Source organism: Vanessa cardui, chromosome 2 (genome assembly GCF_905220365.1).
Source record: "Vanessa cardui chromosome 2, ilVanCard2.1, whole genome shotgun sequence".
Classification (NCBI taxonomy): Eukaryota; Metazoa; Arthropoda; class Insecta; order Lepidoptera; family Nymphalidae; genus Vanessa; species Vanessa cardui.
The window spans coordinates 2,632,566-2,655,606 of record NC_061124.1 but is presented as its reverse complement, the minus strand read 5'-3'; the positions used below and the strand labels follow the sequence as shown (position 1 = coordinate 2,655,606).

General features: G+C 32.4%; 1 protein-coding gene across 2 annotated transcripts in view; it reads left to right on the top strand.

Annotated features, from left to right (window-relative positions):
* Positions 1 to 23,041, top strand: part of LOC124535854 (putative uncharacterized protein DDB_G0282133) — a 53,089-nt gene that overhangs the window by 16,111 nt on the left and 13,937 nt on the right. For both annotated transcript variants that reach the window (XM_047112256.1, XM_047112247.1), the window contains exon 2: positions 1,227 to 1,586. In XM_047112256.1, coding sequence (XP_046968212.1) covers positions 1,470 to 1,586 — 117 coding nt within the window. In that variant the 5' untranslated portion in view covers positions 1,227 to 1,469. The remainder of the gene's footprint in view (positions 1 to 1,226; positions 1,587 to 23,041) is intronic.

Below are 23,041 nucleotides of genomic sequence, written 5' to 3'. Positions count from 1 at the left end.
AGCAGTAGGAAATTTACAGGCTGTTGTGGTTATGAATATAACATTCAAATTCATTCCATTGGATATAAATTGACATCATAAACTTTTGACTTTTTAAAATGAATATTGGTCAATAATCTTATTTATTGAATTTTGCTAAGCTATTGATATAATGTTACTAAGTGTTATCGTTGGAATATCAATTTGAGTTTTCAAATCAACGTCCATAAGGTCCACATTTACTCCGATAAATGAGTATTTAAATAACTGAGTCACCATGTAATCCGCGATGTAAGGTGTGATACCTTTTGAGAAAGTAAATTTGCATTTATGGTAAATTTAACTTAATAAGGTAACGCATTACGGTAAATGTGAACATGGAGTTGATTTCGCTGTAATCTTATGGTTATATTGGTCTGTGTAAAGTGCACTGCATTGAAATATTACGTAACCAACTTTGTATAAATGAAGCTAGATTTAATAGTTGGGATATTTTATTAAGTTTCATAACAATGTTTTGGTTCGTCATGTAAAGAATCAACTCTTAGCTCTGATCGAATGAGTATATATCAGTATAGATTGATACATTTTTTCAATGAATCGGAATATAAGGATAATTTTGACAGTAGGTACGTTTGATTTTCCCTTGAAGTTTGTTCTACGTATTGAAGAAGAAAACGTTCCATAACATTAGATCCATTTCAAATAACAGTTGAGTTTTGATAAAAAATGCCCTAGTTTCAGTTACAATTCATAGGAAGTATGAGGAAATCAAACAACACTCAGAGCTATTGTTTCAATTATCGTATCTATAACAGACTATTTAGTGTAAAGCAATCTAAAATAGTAAATTGCATACATTATCGCTATCGCTCATCTATCAACGCTTAATGGATTCGATCCGTCTATCAGAATGTCGATCGGCTTATCTAAATTGCTAAGTCCTTGATGCATTTCAACACTTTCGACGCCATTTTCGAACGTGATCAGAACCACACAACTGTAGGCGTTCGTATTTACAACAACAGATCACTTAAATACTTGTTAGTACATTTCCGTGTCAAAAGAGAAAGATCTCTATTGTAAGTTGTATAAATCAGTAATATATCTTTGGATTAGCTACCGTTAACATAAATCTCGAACTCGCTCGAACAATATATTAGTTAATAATTCATTAATCGTGTAAGGAATCCATTCGCTTTCTTCGTTATTGATTCACTTGAGAATAATTGATTTCTTCGTTTCAGGGTAATCGAGTCATTGGAAATTCCGATTCGACTTTGACAACGCAAGAAAATTTCCACAGCTGACTTTGAAAACCTGACGCCCTGTCACTTGTGCTGAAGTTTGCAATTTTTAGTGAAAAGTCTGGAACGAAGCTGATGAGGTCACGTGACTGACACTTGTGTGATGTGCCGGCAACACCACATGGAAGTGCAGTTGGAGGTTACTTGATCTCGAAGTGTTCAAGACCTGGTTGAGACGGAAGAATGAAGTTCTCAACGGGGTCTAGCTCCAGCAGTCTCGCCAGCGACTCGCTGTCGAGGAAATCGACTCTGTGCATCTACACCGAAGTAGATGCCACGATGCCACCGCCCTGTGAAAGAGTAAGTACATACTTTTTGTCCCATAACGTAGTCATTAATCGTCATTTATCATAAGCGGAACTAATGACTACAGAGGAAATTTTACCTACGTGAAATTTATCCAAGCTCGATAATGCCTAATAGCAAGTGACACGAAAGTAAAAATGTATATCCTGTTACAACTTGTCCTAATGTAGATCACGCAACAAAAACTGGTCAAGATTGTTACATAATTCATAATAGAAGTATGGGTGAACAATTTTAATTGTTAACGGAAACGGTAGTTATACAAATCATGAATATTAAACGTCATAAGTACACGTACGTATTCGTAGACACATGTTTTTTTTTGTAAATGATATTATTAACATAGGATACATTAAGTACCATTTTGAGATCGAACAAGGTTAGATATTTCTTGACTAACTTTGCTTGATTGGCGATAGCACAAAAGCCAATCGAGAACACACACACATTGATAAAGCACTACAGACTGTATTTTGTAATTAACAGAAGCATTGTTGTAGGAGATAAAAACGGTAATCTTCATTACTACGATTTAAGCAGCTGAACGATTCGCTTTCGATTTTCCTTCGCGTACACCACAATTACTTTCAATTTCATACGATAATAACAATATTGTATTTACTGAAACAATGCAAAAAGCCGAGCGTCCGGGTTGGAGAGTTCAGGCATCCGAGAGAAAGTTATATGTCATCTGCCACTTTGGACAGCTGCATTGCAACACCACGAATATTTATATTATAATCTTATCCATTACCCGCAATCAACTTTAAAGATGCAACAAGCACAGTCACTTGTGCCGAATACGCAACTAAAACTTCATCAACGCCACATGTTATAACTTGTTTCGTTTCAAAAATATTCTCAGGAAAATATCAAGTAAATCTCTATTTTTGTTTTATTGTGATCTAGACATTGATAATTTTGTATATAATAGACGTAAGCACAACGCTGAATGATAATAGTGGTAAAAGATTGATAAACATTGTAAAACTTGATAATTGTTACCACTAACACTACCGAATAATATTACTTGGCTAAAAATTCACACGTTACATCTTATTAACCTTTTTCTAGCGTATCATGCCAAAATACTAAAAACATACTAAGCAGTGAAGTCAATATTGGACTTGCAATATATTTAACATATTTTTGACATTAGTTCTGCTACTGAGTTTGTTGTCTGTCGTAAAAAGAGCTGAGTGTGATTTTGAATAAGGTCAACATGCATACTAATACTTGGTCGAACTTAGTCAACCTTATATTGTAGCGTTCCTGTTTTAAGTCCGTTTGACATTTTTAGAACGGTACTTTCAATTTCATTATGGTATAAAATACGAACTCCGCCGCTAATTAATGATTGATTGATATATTTATAGCATTCATCAAAATTAAGAACATTTTCTTTACATGCAACTGTTGTGTTTATACGACTAGATTAATAGTCTGATGTCTTGATAACTTTTATTCGTTGTGATTATACATCAGTATTGCGTCGGTTGTTGCAAGTATCATCTTTATCGTGCTAGATACCAAGGCCGGCATTGTCTTAACTATCACACGTGACGATCTAATGTTCTTGCACTTTCACGAATGTAACATTATCGCTATTGATTTTGACATTGCATCGAAATGAATTGATATTTTTATTCGCTATCTTTATTAATATATTTTTGTTCTTAGATAAACGCTTTGACGTATTTGGCTTAGATTAAATTTCATTTCGAGCTTCAATATACACAATTTATCCATACAAAAATTATGGTTGAGTGAATGATTAAGATTGGGTATAATTAATGATATATTTATTCAAGGAATTTATATATATCTCAGATACCGATACCTAAATAATTTAAATGTCTAATTCAAAGTGATGGACATTAAAATTCACAAATTATCTATTTAACTGCCTATATAATTAAATATAATATCTCATGTTTCTTCCAAATATCTATGTCGTTACTTTCGCTTGTCGGTTAAATAAATATATGAGCTAAGTAGGTGTCTTGTTTAGTCAACTTAGAATTCAAATATTCACGTGCAAGATTCATCTTAGCCAATTTTGGATGTATCTTTAAAAATGGGTCACTGACTTACAAGTACCATATTGAACGTCTCAAAAGATTTCCTGTGAGAACCTTTCTCACCGCACTCATTTATTATGTATACTTAAACCAAATAGACAATTGTTTAGCTCAGCCGCTTTCGTCACGACCTCATATTCATTTCGCTTGTTTATCGGAGTGTATATTTACGCTCCTTTTATTTTATAGTTATCTGACACCACTAAGTCACTAAGTCATCTTGTGGTTTAAGAACATTAATGTATATTGAATTTTTGTTCACACTTTCATTGTTTAAAATAACAATATCGATTTATTGCTTGTCTTATCAGCACTTACTTATTACACCTTTCATAACGTTATCTCCGAGATAAAAACACTTTATAGAGGAATGCGTTATCAGATTTATTTTAGTTCTCGCCGTTTGGAATTCCTTAATTGTTGGAATGATTAAATACATTAAAGCATTAAGTGATTTCACGTTTAATCGCTGTATATAAATGTGTTGCTTATTATTATAGTTTTCTTAAGGTCGAATTTAATTCAGTGTAACGTCATAAAAATCTCCAAGAATTCTCGACGGTCTAAATTGTTCCAACTATGTTGTAAATTTTATTCTAAATTTAATAAGCATCTTAATTATAGTGACACGTTCTATGCATCGCGTGATCGTCCTTGATCTGCGCGTGCGCCAATGCACGATTCTTTTTCGAAGCGTGCCTCGTCAAGTGTTACATCAACGAAATGCATCTCATTCGTTCGTCGAAAATTTGCGCAAAAATGACCGTAACTTGTCGTAACTATGTTCATTGTTTGACATTTCTCATAAAGCCCGCATCACTGTGATTAGTCATAGTTTCTCTGTTTGGAATTAAATTTCTAACTATCTAAGAAAAATAGCTTTCATTATATCAAATTGGTTTCATTTTTTTATATATTCAGACATTTTGATATCAGCGATCAATGTTGTTTAGATTTGACAAATCCAATAACTTCTCAATTTTAAGATGTATCTGTGGTCGTAACGTTTGGTGCGCTTGGCATTAAACCAGAGCCATATCTCGAACATTATCACCACTTTCATCATTCTGACCTCGCGAGGTTGTCATGTGTAACCATTACTGTTCATCAAATACATCTTATCTATTCAAGGTATTCATGCCTTTTTCATCTAACATCGATTTATAACGGCGAAGCTTTCTCCTAGATAACATGTAATGTTTGCGTTTTTATTTAATTCATTTATTGCCATCGATGATGTTTTTATTAAAATATAATGTTTCCATTGATGTCTCAAGTATACGAGCAAGTCGCTGTCAGATTTATCAGCCATTTTAAATCATACTTTCAAGTAGTTTCTATTAAGACATCGATGCTGGCGGGTTATATTTTTTTTTTTTAAAGAACAGTTAACTGAGTCTGATTCTTGGAAGTCTAGACAATGTTGAACGTGCTTCAATTTCCAACAAAAACACAGGATCTAATAGCGGATGTTGCAATATATCAAGCATTATTTATGTTGTGGTTGATAAAATAAATTAGAATAATGAAACACCAACATGCATGAGTTATCAGCGTGAAGGCTCGTAAATCCTTGTCGCGTGTCTCGTTAACTAATCAAGACAACGGACACGTAGCTAGGGCCTTTTCACCTTTCCTTTTTTTATAAGTACTCAACCCACAGATATCCCTTTGTTTAAATCACTTCCAAACCTCATCTGTTATAAGTACATGATAAGACCCAGCCTTGTCATGTCCTTTCTTGATTTCATTGTTCTCTGTATCTGTGGTTATTGTTGTGTTTATATTCTTTATCGTTTCTTAAAACGGTCGAAAAACCCCACAATCTTATCACTGGATGTGGTAATTTCATTATCTACATTAATTACTATCTTGGTATTTAATATACCCGCATTGTAACAGTCTTCAAGATACGTTTCATTTAGGTAGGGGCGTTTCCTGTAACGTCGGTAACGAATTTTTATATCTTCCATGAGTACTTGGCTATGCATTATGTATGAAGATTTTTAATTATCATTATTTAATATTATTAAATATAATATAATATAGGTTATTAATTATTGATATAATTGTGACAATTACATCATACAATTCGCATGACATTTCTAAGTAAATGTACTATGGAAAGTTATCGTACCTTATATACGAGTAAATTTAGTATTTAAGTAGTTATCTTTGCAATACATATACAAATAGAGTTAATTACAAGAGTCCCGGGAAAAGCTTAGGTAGCTTCACATTGACATTTTCTTCGATATATTCATGTGTGAAAACTATTTTTTTATATTTGGAATTATGTATTTTCAAGTGAAGTTTGCCATAACTGCAGATGAAATACGGAATAACGCATATACCGTTTAGAACATGCATCTACGCAAGAGATGCGGAGTCGTGATTCGTGCGTTATTTCGAAACAATTTAACGCAAATTTGCATATGTTCCATACATGTGGCCCAATACGATTGCGATTTGAAACGTCCATATAATTTTCCGCTCGAAAAATTAACAGACCCGCTCTAAACTCGTTATACGAGACGAAAGAAACGCCGGCTAGATTTTGATCCTCAATCTGGTTCTTGTAAATCACGCTTTTAGTAATAATTAACGTGTAAGACTTATTTATAGTAAGAAAAAGTTATTGATTGTTAAAAATAGAAAAGAAATATACAATATGATTAATTCAATACATATGTATTTTTTATTTTCATACGCATAAATTATGTATGTAAATAAAGTATCAGCCTTTACACCGTCCCACTACTGGGATCCTCTGGGCATCTTTGTTTTACAATAGATTAGAACTAGACTCAACCGATAAAAACAATTTCTCTATGGACTAGTATTTACTATACGAATTTATAAAATCGTGACTGCGCTTGCCCGGCTTCGAACCCGCTATCCTCAGCTAAGATCCACGTGTCCTTACAACGAAGCCATTACGCATCAAATTTTTAGTTCAATCTTATTATTTATTATCAATTACAAATAATTTTGAATCGATTGAAGCAATTATCACTAATTAAAAATTGATTATTATAAATTAAACATTTAATTACAATTTAATTAAGTATTAAAATAACCGGCGAATGATTGAAACGCATTAACTTCTGTTGATATTTTTTTACCGTTTGATATTATGCAAATACTACTTTTGAAACAAGCGTAACTTTAATAATTGACACAGTGAAAATTCACCTTTAACTGTTCTCTGACACGAAACACCGAAACCGCCTTTTTTTTATAAACATTAAATTTCATCTTTAGCCTTCAAATGTGCATGTCTCTGACCCAGTATGCTAATGATTGAAATATATTAGAACGAAAATATGTCGGTACTCTACCGTGGCTATACGAGTGAGCGAGATAAACGTAATTTTCTCTTTTTCGAGTAATTAAAGAAAATGAATTTCGAATTAATGCTACACAGTTATGCACGCGAACATTATTTACATTGAAAACTTAAACTAAATATGATAATTATTGCAACAAGCCACTATAGAAATCATGCTTATATCACTTGGGCTTTAAATTTTTTTCTATGTGAAAAATTACCGTTCCAATGGAGGCAATAAGACAAGGTTGTACATTTACCCAACTATCCAAATAAGTAGTATAATATTATGTGAGTTTATTTGTTCAACCATAACTTTTAAATCCCTGAACAGATTTTGAATCATCGTTAAAACCCTTACATCACCAGAAGTTAGACCGCTTCTGAATTAAATAGCTTACCTCATTAATTTAGGGTAGTCGTAGTTTTAATTCTAGGCTAAAATTGTTATTTACAAATGATATTACACGATTACTTCAAGATCAAGTTTGTTATGAAAATGTTTTAATATTGTTTAACAGTAATTTCCATATGTTTTGTTTCATAAAGTTTAATGTTTTTTATTATCTTGCTTATAAGAAATAAGGATTACGTAATATAAAACAATAAAATAAATATCGTTTTATTTATTACCAAGATAACATTGTGTATAATATTTAATCCGTTTAAATGATAATTGTTAAAAATTAAACGTTAAAACAAAGGAAAGTTAGAATTTCACTTATCAATTCAAAATAGTCTTTTAGTGTTTACCTACTTGGTAAATTGTCTTCGATGATAACAATTTTCGTTTTGAAAAGTTGAAAGAAAATGCCTTAAGTCTAGTGGCAATAAACGCAGCATACTTTAAGGTCTCGGGCTCGAAGTTTGTCTCAAATCTATATTAATATTATAAATGTGAACCTAACTCTATCTGTCAGTCTGTCCGTCGCTCATTCACGACCAAATCGCTGAACCGAATTTCATGAAATTTGTTACGAAACAAGGCAGTTCAAGAAAAGACTAGGCTACTTTTTTGACTGTAGTGGCGCATTGACGATGTAAGGAATAGTGAATATTTCTTACAGCGTCATTATTTATGGGTGATGGTGACCACTTACCATTAGGTGGGCCATATGCTCGTCCGCCAACCTATACCATAAAAAAACAGTATTTAAATTCTCGTAACTCAATAAGTAAGTCTATTAGTTGATATCGCCGACTTTCCTGTCCTGGGTTGCCATTTCATCGAACGGTGAGAATCTGGGACTTGATTGTTAAAAAAAATCGACTTTAATAATTTAGCGATTAATATTTTCACAGTTTTAGTTAAGGTCACCGTTTGTTTGTACTAGATCCATTCAAATGGACTGTAACGAAAGTTAGAAAGTTTTAACCTGGTAATATTTTTATTGAATATTTAATTATTTTTTTCGGTCACAAAAACTACAGCTGATTTGTTTTTTTTTTTTCTTAAAGCGAACTGTCATAAGTAATAATAACAAACGTCAACTGAATAGAAACTTAATAATATAGAGACTCGAAGATATCAAATTTGCTACTATAGAGAATTCATTATAACATATCTATGTTTAAAGATACAAAGAACTTTATATTAATACAGGTTGTTAGGTTTGATAAAAAAAATATCGTATTTTTTTTGGTTGATCTTTGTGACTCACAAACGACTATAATTTTGTGGTATAATGAAAAGATCTTAACAGTTTAACACGCTACAGACAATTTTTTGGACCAAATATAATAGATTTTGGTTTGCTTAAAATATATACCACCCAGCGGTGAATGAAAACATCGTAAGGAAATCTGAATCTGTCTAATTTTATAGAAAATCTGCCACTCGTTTATTCCACCAATGGAACAACGTGGTGGAATATGATACTAACCGTCTCCTCGAAAGGAGAGGAGGCCAGCAGTGGGAAATTTACAGACTGTTGTTGTTGAGACGAAAAGTAATGGGATAGTGTCCAAATTTATGTCTGGATAGGATAGATGGATTACCTTATCCAACTGTATAGATACGAGCTCGTACTTCATCCGTATATAAACCCGTTCGCACGTTTGTGTAATACAAAAAAAAGTTAAGACACGATTAGAAAGGGGCTAGTGAAATTAAAGATTAATGAAGTGCTTGACAAATATCACTTGTTTGACACAGTGACAGTCAGCTGATGCGTTAAATCTTTGTTTATAAGCTAATGTCAGATTATGAGTGGCGCCTGCTATAGCCGGTTTGAATTGTCTTCGTAAGAAATCGAATTCGATTTTAAATTAATAGTAGTAATCGTGATAAGGCCTTGCATGAATGTGGATGGATTGTTTGAATGACGATATGGTTAAAAATAATGTTACTTGTGAGATGACTTCCGACAGAGAAGTAGGGAAGAAGACATGCTGCGCCGACCCCAATTAAAATTGGGATAAGGGCAGAACTCAGGAAGATAAGTAGTAATCGTGATATTTGTAATAATTATTGTTAATTTACCATTAGGTCCAACCAAAGTTAAACAGCAATTGTAACGGTGAAAAAGAAAAAATAAATATCTGTCCTTATTTTATTTAGCAGATTAGTAATTGTTTTATTTTACATTATACAATTTTTTATATATGTTCGTATAATTGATTAACAGGCCTGCTGTTTCGCACGCATTAAGTTTGAATTATACAAGCCCGTTTTATGGTGTACGCCATGTCGTTGGACATTTATTGTTATCGCTCTACGTTAGAATCGTAACGTGAAATTATGCACTCTGTAACATTCCTCAATAAACAGATTATTTTATACAAAACGATCTGGCAGTTCGTGAGATTAGCGTAATTCAACCATACAAATTACTCCAGCTTCATCTTGCACTAGATTGTATAAATAGATAACGAGTAATGACAGATCACTTTTTTATTTGTTTTTTTTATTTTTATTTGGAAGCTGCTAGTGTTCTTTAAGGAGTATCAATTATTTTGGGATAAAGTTATATTCATTTTATAGGTTAATGGGCATATAAGTCATCTGATGTTAAGTGGTCACTGATCAAATATGTAATCCATTTACAGAACAAGTAAGAATATGAAATTGAAAAAAGTACGTTACAAATACTCTTAATGTTGTCATCAAATGATTCAAATTTTAATTAATAATAATACTAATAAATAAACAATTGCTGTTAATTTATTATGTAAGAATAAAAAACGATCGTGAAAGTTAAAAGCGACATTTACAGTCATAATAACGATATTAAAGGATACGCATCAAAATATATCACCGGAAGCTTAGATTATAAAATAAGACAGATGGAGTAAATGAAACATTAAAGCAAAGCTGTAAAAGTAAATACAAAATTAAATCAAATGCGTTTTCTCAGTACTGCATGTTGTAATTAACAATTTGTATTTGTCAATAATTAATAATTTCCTTGACTTTAATGTCGGCGTCATCACCGTTATGTTTTCAATTCTTGACGAATGAAAAACGAAATGAGTTCTTAAGTATAACAGTACGTTTAAAATAAATATTTGTCCGTCCCGACGTAAAGGTAAAAATCATACAAGTTACCCATTTCCTCAACCTAGTGTGGAAATAGTACCAATTTATTTTTCATATGTTTACTAAGGGATCTGATTGTTAGGTCAAATAATTTAATATAATATCTGTTTTAAAAAAAATTTTTTTTTTAATATTTGAAGTTACTCCAAATTGGTTGGCCTGGCTATCTCCAAAGGCTTCCATTCTCGTGCACTCGAGAGGTTTCTCTTATGACCCGAGTTGATTTTAGACAACGTGAGCCCGGTCACGAGGTTGACCACATTATTGCGTGATACCAGTATTATAGTTAAAGGTAATGTGACAAGGAAATACGAAATCCACTAAACATTTGCAATCTCGAACCTTTCCAACCGTTATTATAATAGAGGACGTTTCATTTGTAAACTCACAAACTAATCGGATTGTAAAATGCACTTTGACAAAAAAAATGTAGTTATTTGGCGGATGGTCTATAATCTATGCGAAATTTTAACCATACATCCCGAACTATCATGGTAACTAACTGTCTTTAAACCGGAAAAAAATAATACTAAAAATCACTTTTTGGCGGTAATATACGTGAGGTTACTATCTACTCAGGTGGGCTTGCACAAAGTCCTACCACCAACAAAAGATTATGTTATGTTTAAAAATATTACGATAGCTTATATTATATCATTACTTTCAAAATGTTTGCCAATGTTTTTATTGCCTCTCATCATCCTTTTCCATTTCAATTCTACCCTCAAAAAGTAATTCTTTCTAAATGTATTGTTTTCCGTTGAGATTAGTGAAATTGTAATTAGGCGTATAATAGGAACACTTCAATCAAATATATGCTGATCATCTTCAAAAGTCCCAAATATGTAACATTACTCTACCTTACTAAGTTTCATCACAATAAAATATGTTATTAAACAAAACGTTATATAATTACAGCGTGGCTTAAGTAAAACCATCATATGCAATTAAATTTCTTAGCAAATATCTTTATGACCGTTAGATTGTGTGCTCACGCATATTTATCCGGTTGCGATGCGCTTACGTAAAGATGAAGCCGTCCCAGCCAATTGCGTATCGAGAGTAGTTTCTTCAATTACATCGTAATATTTGCGTCCATTCATTTGGTTTCATGTTTAATTTATAATCTATTCCTTCGTTAAACTATATATGTTTATTTGATATAGCTGTTTGTGATTATTGTTTAAGAACAATAGGTTTTATCTACGAACTCTTTTTGAGTGTTTTTGGAAGATAATTTGTAACGTATAAGCATGTAAGGTTTAAGATGTTTAAATTCGGCGTTTTTAGGCCTAACCCAATCCTTTTTTTTATATATGAGATAAACACTGAACTTTTATGACGACCTGTTGTTATGCTGTCTACGTTTTGCTTTACGTTTGCTTCGCTGAGGTTTTGGAGGTTTGTCGTCTTAAAAAAGTCCGCCCTTCAAGCTTTCCCATAGCACATGTGTTTTGGTCGTAAATAGGCAATTCACAAACAGACTGATCTTTCTCATTTATGATATTTGATTATAGATAAATAAGTATACCTTTAGTCGGCAGTAAAAATCCCATTTATAATATTTTCGGAATTATCTTTACTTATAAAGCTTACGTGAGAAATAGTTAAATCCTAGTATGCTTTTGTAAGGCTGTTGTCTTTGATATGTATTGATAGAGGCGAACTATCTTTGTGGTTCCATGGTACTAGAAACCTTCAAGTAATCACCGACAACAATGTACAAATATTCAACTTAATTGGATGAACGATGCGTGAACGAATAGAATACGAACGAAAATACGTACCCACTAATATTAAAATATATAAAACTTGGTATTCAGAGAAATTATAAATAAGTGCAGCAATTTTAGTAATCGCTTGACTTGCATGGTTGGAAAATTACAGACACGAGATTTCTGTGGAAAATATGACGTGATACAACAATTCCAAGTAAATCGATCCAATGATCGTTACATATGTAATGCGTTACACTTTGTCCTACGATTAAGCACATCTTAATTTAGTTTAACGTATTTAAAAATATATGTATAAATCTTGACTGCGTGGACATGGAAATGGTGACAATATTGCAAAGAGTTTTCCCGTTGAATCATAAAAACCAATCAGCCACCAGTGTCACCAGTGGAGACAATAAGGCAAGGTGTTATACTTTTAATAAACCTTTCGCACCGCTAATCCAAAGGCCAAGTGTTTTAACAGCATTAGGTGTATATTGTATAACTATATAGATTTTATATTAATTCATTATTATAAACTGGAGACAACCGCTATTTTCTTTTTATATTGAATCATTTATGTGTTGTGTGTAAGGGTCATAAAAAGAAACAAACGATTAAATCACCATAGACAATAATCTGACAGTAATTTCGTTACGGCAACACTAGCGTGACGCCGAAAGATAAACTCATTCGCTTCCTACAACCGTGTTATTTCACAATTGAATGTTCGTATGTTGTTTGAAAACTGTAATAATGCACATGTTAAAATAACTTGAAGATAACTTGAAGTTTCAATATTTTCGAAATCATATCTATGGAGTAAAATAAAATCAAAGTTCTTAACGGGAAATTGATGAATTATTTATTTCGTTAAAAACATTCAATATGTATGTATACATTTTAATTTTTTTGGGCCACGCATACCTACTGTATGTATATGTATATTGAAATAATTATTTATATTATTCATTAAAAAATTAACATATTATGTGTGTAAAAAATATTAACTGTTTATACTTATACTGTATGAACTATAAGAAAAAGGCGTTCTGAATTTTTATCGTACAAAGCTATTTTACCAGCAAATTTATGGTTACATTGCATTAATACTTACCATAACTGCGGTCTGCGTTAAATGCGCGTTAATAGAATAAACCGCATGCAACGAACATCCCTTACTTTACAGTGTCACGTGTTTTCCAAGTGGCGCCAGGGATGTAGAATTTATAACTATTTACATTATACTACTATTTTTTATCGATACATTCTAGCACGTTCTGGAAATATTTACGAGCAATTCGAGGAGAGATAAAGTTAGGTAAACCGTTTAATTATAATACTCACGCTTGTTTATTTTTTGTTTTCTCTCTATCAAGAACCGTAGTGTTGCTATTATAAATGCATTGTATAATTAATTCACAATGCAGTAAATCCTAAAGGTATTAAGTCTCATTAGGTACTACCAACCTAGCGATGTAAAAGTTAGTTCGGCGCAGTTTCGACTTCCCTTAGGCTATTGTAAGAAGAAAATTAAAATATTTGTGGTACAAACTCGAAACACAATTTTCATCCTCAACTTAAAAGTATAATAGCAATATTAGTAATTCTCGAATACGTTTAAAACATTCTTGAAAAAAAAAATGGCAACACCGATTTCAAAATTATCGACGTTTTTAAAATTCGCACATAAATAAAAAGAAAGCGCTAATAAATATATCGCCGTGATACTAAATCTTAACGAAGTTATGTAAAGCATAAATCACATGTTATAACACATTAATTAAGCGTTATTAGCTAGAGATCAAGAAACGTAATCGTTACCATTAAGTAATTATATCATTTCATCGGTTTTCGTCATTTTATATTCAGATATTTAAATTTATTTTGATCAAGTTTAACTGATAAATAAATTTGTCAGAAGAAGCCTTTGAAATTATTTTTCTTAACCTACCGAATTTAATTAGATTAAAAATATGTTGACAAGTAAGTACTTTAGATTTGTATACCGGTTCGGAAGATAAATTTACAAGAAACTCAGTAGTTCTCGTACGTATCCATGGCGATTTAACTCAAAAATTGATCACGAATATTTTAAAATTTGATACCGTATTTACTTATAACAAACACGCTTTAATAATATATCAATATTACTCTTTAAAATATCGATTTTTGAGCTCTTTAATGTATAAATTTCCGTTATTTCGAGTCTCGATCAGGCGAAGTTATGTTTTTTTTTCCCATTACCTTATAAAAACGGGACTGACCTTAAGGTAAATTAAAATGATTCACAATTACGACTGGAAATAATTATTCAATGAATGTTCCCCCTATAACCGTCGTGTGTTGCACCTTCATTACTAAGCAACAATTGATTTTCTTACCAGTCAACTTGCTCGGTAATTTTCGCTATAAAACCCAACCCTTCGCTTGTTTCAGTTGAGCGGTTTGTTGAGCGCGTGCTATGTGACCTTTTGTTTCTTATACGTTGGATTTTATTGAAATACCAATGATCAGTGCAACGGCACATAATTGTACGTTAATGTGCGTACATCCGCTTAATAATCTTATATAATCGACAAGGTCTTATCACTGAATGAAAATAGTTTACATACCAGCACGCGTCTATGTTTCGTTTTGAAAACATTCGTTCCCAGTACTGATGCGAAACGTGATATCTTTAATATTTGGAATAAACTTAAAGGTTATGTTGAGAGTATTATACTTATGTATTGTTTTAGTAGTGTAGGTATGGAAAAACATCTGATGATTGATGTTTGATGTAGTATACATGCATATATTAATATCCCCACTACTGTTTCCATGGTGACTGTATGTAATTTAAACTAATATTACAAATACGAAAGTACTTCTGAATGTCTGTCGGTTACGGCAAAGCTAACGTTGATTTTGACTATTAGATGAAATTCGCTATGAAGCAAGTTTGAACTAAGGTATACGCAAATTTTTGTTTCCATCAAACCTATATCGTAACTTGGGATTCGGTAATGAAAGAGCAACGGGCAGACATAGTTAATTTCGGATTTATAATATTATTATATTTCGCTAACAAAAGATTGCCTTGTAATCCTCGAAAATAAAAGTTAAGTGCTTGGTCTTGACAATTGGATTTGGCTTAACCATGTACTCTGATCCAGTGGACATGTAGCCCATTATCTGTTAACGTAAGCCTTCTAGAGATTTGTAATAACAAGTTGTTATTCTTTTTATTTTCCAATAACACAAAAAAATTGAATTACGTATACATAACGAATAATGTTTCTTAATACTGCATAATGTTTAACCTTAGCTCTTAGCAACGTAATGCTAACTTACATAATTTGACATAAAGCTGTTCGGGAGAAAGTAACAATTTCATATTAAAAAAATATAACAAAGGGTACAAGGAACTCGTCTCTGATACCGGTTACGTAAAATGAATGGGTTCCTCAAAGATAAACGAAATTCGTTTTATTAAATAGTACCCCGTTGCGATTAATTGAATGTCATATTTCACTTGCATATATTTTTAAGGATAATCGTAAATGTCAGGGTCAATGACCTTTCTAATATTATTGATAGTATAATTATTTACTGGACTTTGAGTTTACTGGATCCTCTAATCGATCCTATCACTAATCAGAAATGTCGCATTTTGCTGTGTTCCGTATTGAATAGTGAGTGAGCCTGTGTAACTAGGCACAAAGGACATAACATCTTAGTTTACAATGTTTCTTAAAGTGCGAATGGCGATAATATTTGGCAGTCTGCCTACCTGTTAATATATGTCACAATTAATATCTATAAGGATGTGAATTGCTAAAAAGTTAATATTTTATTAATTATCAACTAATTAAAATCTTGTTTTGTATTGACATTTTCAAAGCTGTATTATGTCAAGAATATAATATATGTTAAATATTTAAAAAAATACCGACTAACGTTAGTACGTTACGAACTCGTTTTCGTTTCGATAAAGGATACCGAATAATCGATACACACTTTCATTGATACGATTAATTACGCACATGATTTTTTGTAACATTAAATGAGGTCGATATAATTAATCGACTTTCCACGATCGAGATTCGTGAGTTGTCGATAAATCTCTCCGTCATTCGTCAGTACTCGAGAAAGTTGATTTTATTTGAAGCGATCATTGCAGATTTATCGTTGATCGATTTTGGGTGGTCAATGGTTTTGGCGTGGACGTATTATTTTTATACCTACGCGTGTATTAGCGAACTTCTCCGAAATCGTTGGATCGTTCTCGACTTTTTAAGTGTCCATTTCAGTGATGTCCTAGATGATTTAAATTGGGTAGGTGGCGATTCCCGATCGCAATCGGGAAAGTAAATATTTTTTTTTAATTCACAAGGCCGACAAAACGTGAGGCTTGTTGACAAGCAAGCAGATATGGCAAATTTGATATTTTATCATGATCTTATATTTTAGACAACAATTAGGTTGTTGTGTATGCCTGTGTTGTGTAAATATTACATAGTCCAGCTGTGAATGAATGATTTTTCTTATTCATTCACTCAAATTCACAATTATTCTCAAAAGCATTCCAGAGACTGCATGTTGGATGAACATTCATGTGTCTTGGAATGCTTGTAATGTCGTTGGTCCTGCAATTTCACTTTTGTCGGATTTACTTTCATCAGATATTGAAAGTAAAAGAATAGAGAGTATCGGTATTTCCACATACTGGACCACTATAATAATATCTTCAGAGTTTGTTCGCTTCCCTTGAAATTGGCAGAGTTGAGCTCATCATCTTTATCATAAATAATACTATTCTATTATTACCGTTCGTATTCGTACTAATATATTTTCACATATATTTTTATTTACACCTAGCTGTGACCGCAACCTCGCGCGCGTTTAAGTTCAACATAATAGTTATTGTTGTAACCTAATTTACTCTTTATAACATCAGCTATCTGTCAGTGAAAGTCCCGTCAAAATCTGTCTAGTCGTTCCAGAGATAACCCGGGACAAACAAACAAAGAGACAAAAATTGTGAAAAGTGTTATTTTGGTTTGTATACCGTATATACAGACAAATGCATTTAGTAAAAAGGGTTATTTTAAGGTTACAACTTACAAATTGACACTATAATTTTAATATGAATAAACAGCGTTTGATAATTAATCTAATTCTATTTTTACCTTTAAATCATGAATAGAATATTGAGAATGACTATGAAAGTATAATACAGAATATTAACACAAGCAACGAAATCGATATCGGGCGGCCTTGTAAGGCTTATTTCAGTATTTTAATGAAATTATTCAAATCCGATTATTCTTAATCCACTTTGTGAAACTTGTATTATTCGTGTCATTCGATATCTAAAAATAATATTGAACGAATTCGGTAGGAAAGTTTCGAATACTATGCAAATAGCTCAGACGTAAACTCGACTCATCATATTTGACGCCTACATACCGTGCGGCCCTTTTCCTACTTTCTTCGTCGACCTACTGACATTTTACCTTCGAATGGGATAATCCGTTTGATAGTGCACGCAGGCCGCTGCATTTGCCGACTGTGTATCAAAATATCGTTAGCAGTATTGTTTGAAACTATATTTTCTCTCTTGTTATAATATTCGAAGAACGTGATTATTTTGGTTTTACTTAAAATACAATTTTGAAGTAAGAACTAAGTGTTACTATCTACTATTATAAATATGTTTATTACCAAATGAGAAAAATGAGTCACTTACATACTATTTAGTTGAATTATATAGTTAGATATATACGAAACTTTGTGCACGTTTTAATTTAACAGAAAATTTATCGTTGTAGCTTAAGTTACTCCATAATACAGCAGCTATCTGCCAGTATAAATCACGTCAAAATCGGTCCAATCGTTCCAGAGATTCGCCGGAAAACAGACAAAGAAACAAAAATTATAAAAATGTTATTTTGGGATGTGTACCGTTTATAAATTTTAATATTACAAACAGATATTCAAATTTTATTATATGTATAGATTAATTGTTTGAAAACGTCAATGATATTATGACAATAACTATGACTATAACTTATGACTAAAAATATTTGAAACATATAAAGCATATCCTCTTAAGACGACCTCGTACAAGATTGATATTCCTTTTACCGTGTTAAGTTATAATAAACATAAGTCACCGTTTCACCTTTTAAACGATATAGCAACAATCATGTGGGGTTCGGTGTCGGACCAGCTCGCCTTGGATTTCTGTCCGATATAACTTTATTAATTGTTTATGTGAGCATATTTTATAACCACAGTTTTGCTACGTTCACTTATTAAACACTTATTTTTTAGCCTTTATGTAAACGGTCTTTCGGTAAACGAATAAAATACTCTCGTACATAAATAATTTCAACATGGAAGTCAAAAAAATATAGGTTTCAATTACTTTTGAATCGTCATTTTACACTATATTAACTAGATTATGTGGAGCTACGATCGGTAAGTAGGTTTAGTAGGTATTTTTGTCCAATATTAGGTATATATAGAAATAAATAAAAATAAAACAAAAAATAAAAGATTACAAATTAACTTCATGTCTTATACAGCATTTAATAAAACGAATACAATTGCAAAATTGTTTCCCGATTTAGTAAGATAGTGCCAATTGACGCTTGAAGTTAAATAAAACTTACCGCTTAAATATCATCGTAACATAATCGCTGTCACGTTTTCGATTAGCTCATATTATATTTTCGTAACAATAAAACGTTTAACTTAAAAATTGAGCAAAATAAAAACCATTTCAAATCATTCTTGTTAAAGTATTAGAGATAGAGAACATTTTGTACTAAGTTTCCTTTTATTCGATCTTTGAGTAAATTTCTCAATTCTCTTGCTCTACTACTTGTTTATTGCACCCGTTGATTTTCATCTCACACGATGAAGTTTACATACGTGAAATAATGAGTATTTATAACAATATAATGTCTGATGGCACAGTTTTGTACACCAACAACAACAACAGCCTGTAAATTCCCACTGCTGGGCTAAAGGCCTCCTCTCCCTTTGAGGAGAAGGTTTTTGGAACTACAAAGACAAATTAAACACGTAAATCAGCGGTGCTTGCCTAGGTTTGAACCCGAAATCATCGGTTAAGATACACTCGTTCTAACCACTGGGCGATCTCGACTCCTCAGTTTTGAAGTCCGAGTTATTTAGTTTACAATGAGAATGATTTTGTTCCTATAAATTTAAATCATAATATGCTTTGAATACATTATTGACATATAATAAAGCTTTGGGCACACAAGAATCCACAAACTCTACGGCGCGGAAATATATAAGTAATATACATCGTTCAGTTATTAAGTTGAAATGACTTTATATTGTCACCAATATGTTTTTCGTCAATTGTTTAATTTTCTTACAGTAATTCGAATAGTTTATATGCTATGGTGATATTCTAAAGGGGGAAGTAACTCTGTGTGTCTATGTTTCAATTTATATTCCAGAGGCAAACTACTAAACCAACTAGATGACATTTTGTATGGAACAAGCTTGTCAAAGTGATAAGTCAAAGAAAGGCATAGGCTCTTTATGTCTAACCTACTGACCAACCGCTATGAGGCGAAGGATGGCGCAGGCGTCAACTAGTTTCCAATAAATTTCATTGGTCATTTACTAATACGCACCATAATCGAATCATTTCTATTGATTGACGAACCACATATAAAAAAGTGGCCGTAACAGCCGGAAATTTGATCAGAACGATCTTACCTCAATAATCTTAAATTCACGTTGTTTAATATTTTGTTACTGCTTTAGATCAATAGTCATTGTTTGTCATAATATTTGTTTGGCTTGCGAGTTGCGGCCGCAGCGTACACTGCTTGTCGTGTACGCGATGCATAAATAAAATACACGTTGATCGCTTTGACATAACAATAGCGATTCAAGAGACCTGCTAGAACATGAACCTTCCTTACTTTGTCAATTGGCAACACCCATGTTATGTCCATCGATATATCTTAGAATAATATAAGCCTATGTACACATCGCTTAAAAAGTATATATTGCTTTTTTACAAATAAAATTATAATCGAAAGAAGAAAGTCGGAAGATCTTTTTTCGTTTTTGGGGGTCGTTCAAACTTGATCACCTCGTCAATCATTAATAACAATACCCTATATTTAGGTAGTCTGATATAACCTCAGCTTACTTCAGGCAGTCGACCTTGCTGCGGGACACGTGCCTTGATGTCACGCTGAGTCATCGAACTATCGGTCACGGGCGCCGTCGATTCCGCAGATTCGATGTTACCTTCGTATCTTACCTTGGAATGTTTCACTTTTTACATAGTAATGCGTCTGTTCATTTCCTCGAAACTGTTGTAATAAGCCGTATACTTTAACCGTAGTACTTGTTACTATAGAATATTATATATATAAGATGATACACTATCTCATCAACAGAAGACAAAGGCCAGATGAACGAATGATTTGACGATACGTGACAAAACACACTTAAAGAATATTTTTGAGTTCTTAACTTAACACACTTGTAAATTTGAAACCAGCTTTATTATTTTTTAATTCTGTATCATGTTGATTACGGTATATCCAATTTTGAACTACGAACGCCTTTAACTTGCGCTTTTAAATTCTTTTAAGCAAAGGGATTCAAATGGACATATACAACAATTAATCATACATAAGGTCTCATACACAAAACTCGTTGGAGTTACAGTCAAATACATTGTATAGTCTCTGTAGAAAGCACTTGTACTTATTGAGGCAATAAAATCATTCAAACCGGATACAGTGCTGTTAAAATATTAAGTAATGCAACGGTTATATAATTTGCACTTCAAGTTTGCAAACGAATAAGGGAGTTATTATGAAATGTTACAAATATTTTTATGTCTGCAGTCTTGACAACAATTAACCGCCATAAAGTAAAGACTTGAGAAAATTCTTTAATCGTGACACAAACCGAGGAAGATACAACGTTTTCTAACTTAAATCATGCCATTACTAGATGTTGATTTTATCTCCCTTTCTTTACGTTAGATGCGCGGACGCATTCTTGTGTTAGAAGAAAGCTCCACTCAACCTTGAAAGCTTTCGCAACTGAGCAACCGGTTCGAATAAGGAACTTAAAAAGGGGCGCACGAGTACGTCTGTTCAAAGGCCACACATGGTCTTTGCGTACACCATATAAATCATTAACACGTATATGCGACTTCATTTACAAAATATCTGTCAAAGTAACTTGACTGTTTGTAGGTTATGACCATGAACGAGGTGACGATCTTTTTTATCGACTAACCTAACCATGCCATAGTGTTTTTTTATTTTCTATTAAAGCCTTTACCTTATTTCCGGTTTCTCTCGTAATGCTCTGACTGATCGTCATGAAGCTTCGAAATTGCATCACCAACTAAATAACTACAAAGTAATCGTTTATAAAATTAATATTAACGATAATATAATCTTAATTTATGCAATTAATTTTATCCATTTTTCAAAGGTCAATCGTAAAATATCCATTTAAGATTTTTATATATGTCATAATTGGTGGTAGGGCTTTGTGCAAGCCCGTCTGGGTAGGTACCACCCACTCATCAGTTATTCTACCGCCAAACAACAGTACTCAGTATTGTTGTGTTCCGGTCTGAAGGGTGAGTGAGCCAGTGTAACTACAGGCACAAGGGACATAACATCTTAGTTCCCAAGGTTGGTGGCACATTGACGATGTAAGGAATAGTTAATAATTCTTACAGCGTTAATGTCTATGGGCGATGGTGACCACTTACCATCAGGTGGCCCATATGCTCGTCCGCCAACCTATACCATAAAAAAAAAAAAAAAAAAAAAAAAATTGTAAATAAAATATAAAAGACAGTCATTAATGATTTGCCTATGTCAGCTGCATATTCTATGTGACAACAATGAGCCCCGCGCTCAACCTCAGGGCAGGGGACATTAGTTCTCGCCCGAAAGACCGGTGACGCTGTAAAGGCCAGTAGGGCCGACAGCAATACTTAAAAAAAAAGTGACAATAATATTATCGGAAAAATATATACTTATTGCTTATTTATATATTACCAGGTACCTTATCAGTTATTTCTGATGTCGTTGACTTTCAAGTGCTAAAGCAAAGAAAACAAGACGTACTCGTACGTATCTATAAGATATTATCTAACGATATTTGTTTTGTTCATAAGTAATAATTTTAATACACTATTTATAGTGGTATATAAGTGTTATTTATTGTATATTTTGTCTGTCTGTCATATAAAAGAATCGCGTAGTTTTCTTTAAACTTTGTCCAAAATGAAATAATAAAATAAACGAAATAAATAAACGAAAAGTCTCATATTCCAAACAAAAGTAACACCTAAACAAAGCTTAAATTTAAGATTTCCATGCAATTTCCTAAGTGCTCAGCTTTATTGTACACTACTCGTTCTTGATTAATACAGTTTTATTTATAATACAAGTCCGGTCAACTTCTATTCACTTAAATTTTACTTCCTGAATTCCGATAACAATTTCGTCGACATACAAAACTAACAAACAAAATATCATAGATTAATCAAAAACTCTGAGATCTCGATCAGTGATATCTCGTCTATGCGATAGCATATATTGATTAATTGACCTTTTTCCTCTTGTGACTTAAGCTATAGGTATATAAATTAATTTATGGTAAATTGTTAAAAAGGTTATTTTTTTTTATTAATGGTATTCATGAAGTAAATGTTCGACTTGTTTTAAGATAATAATCTATATCTGAAGCAGGTAATCGAT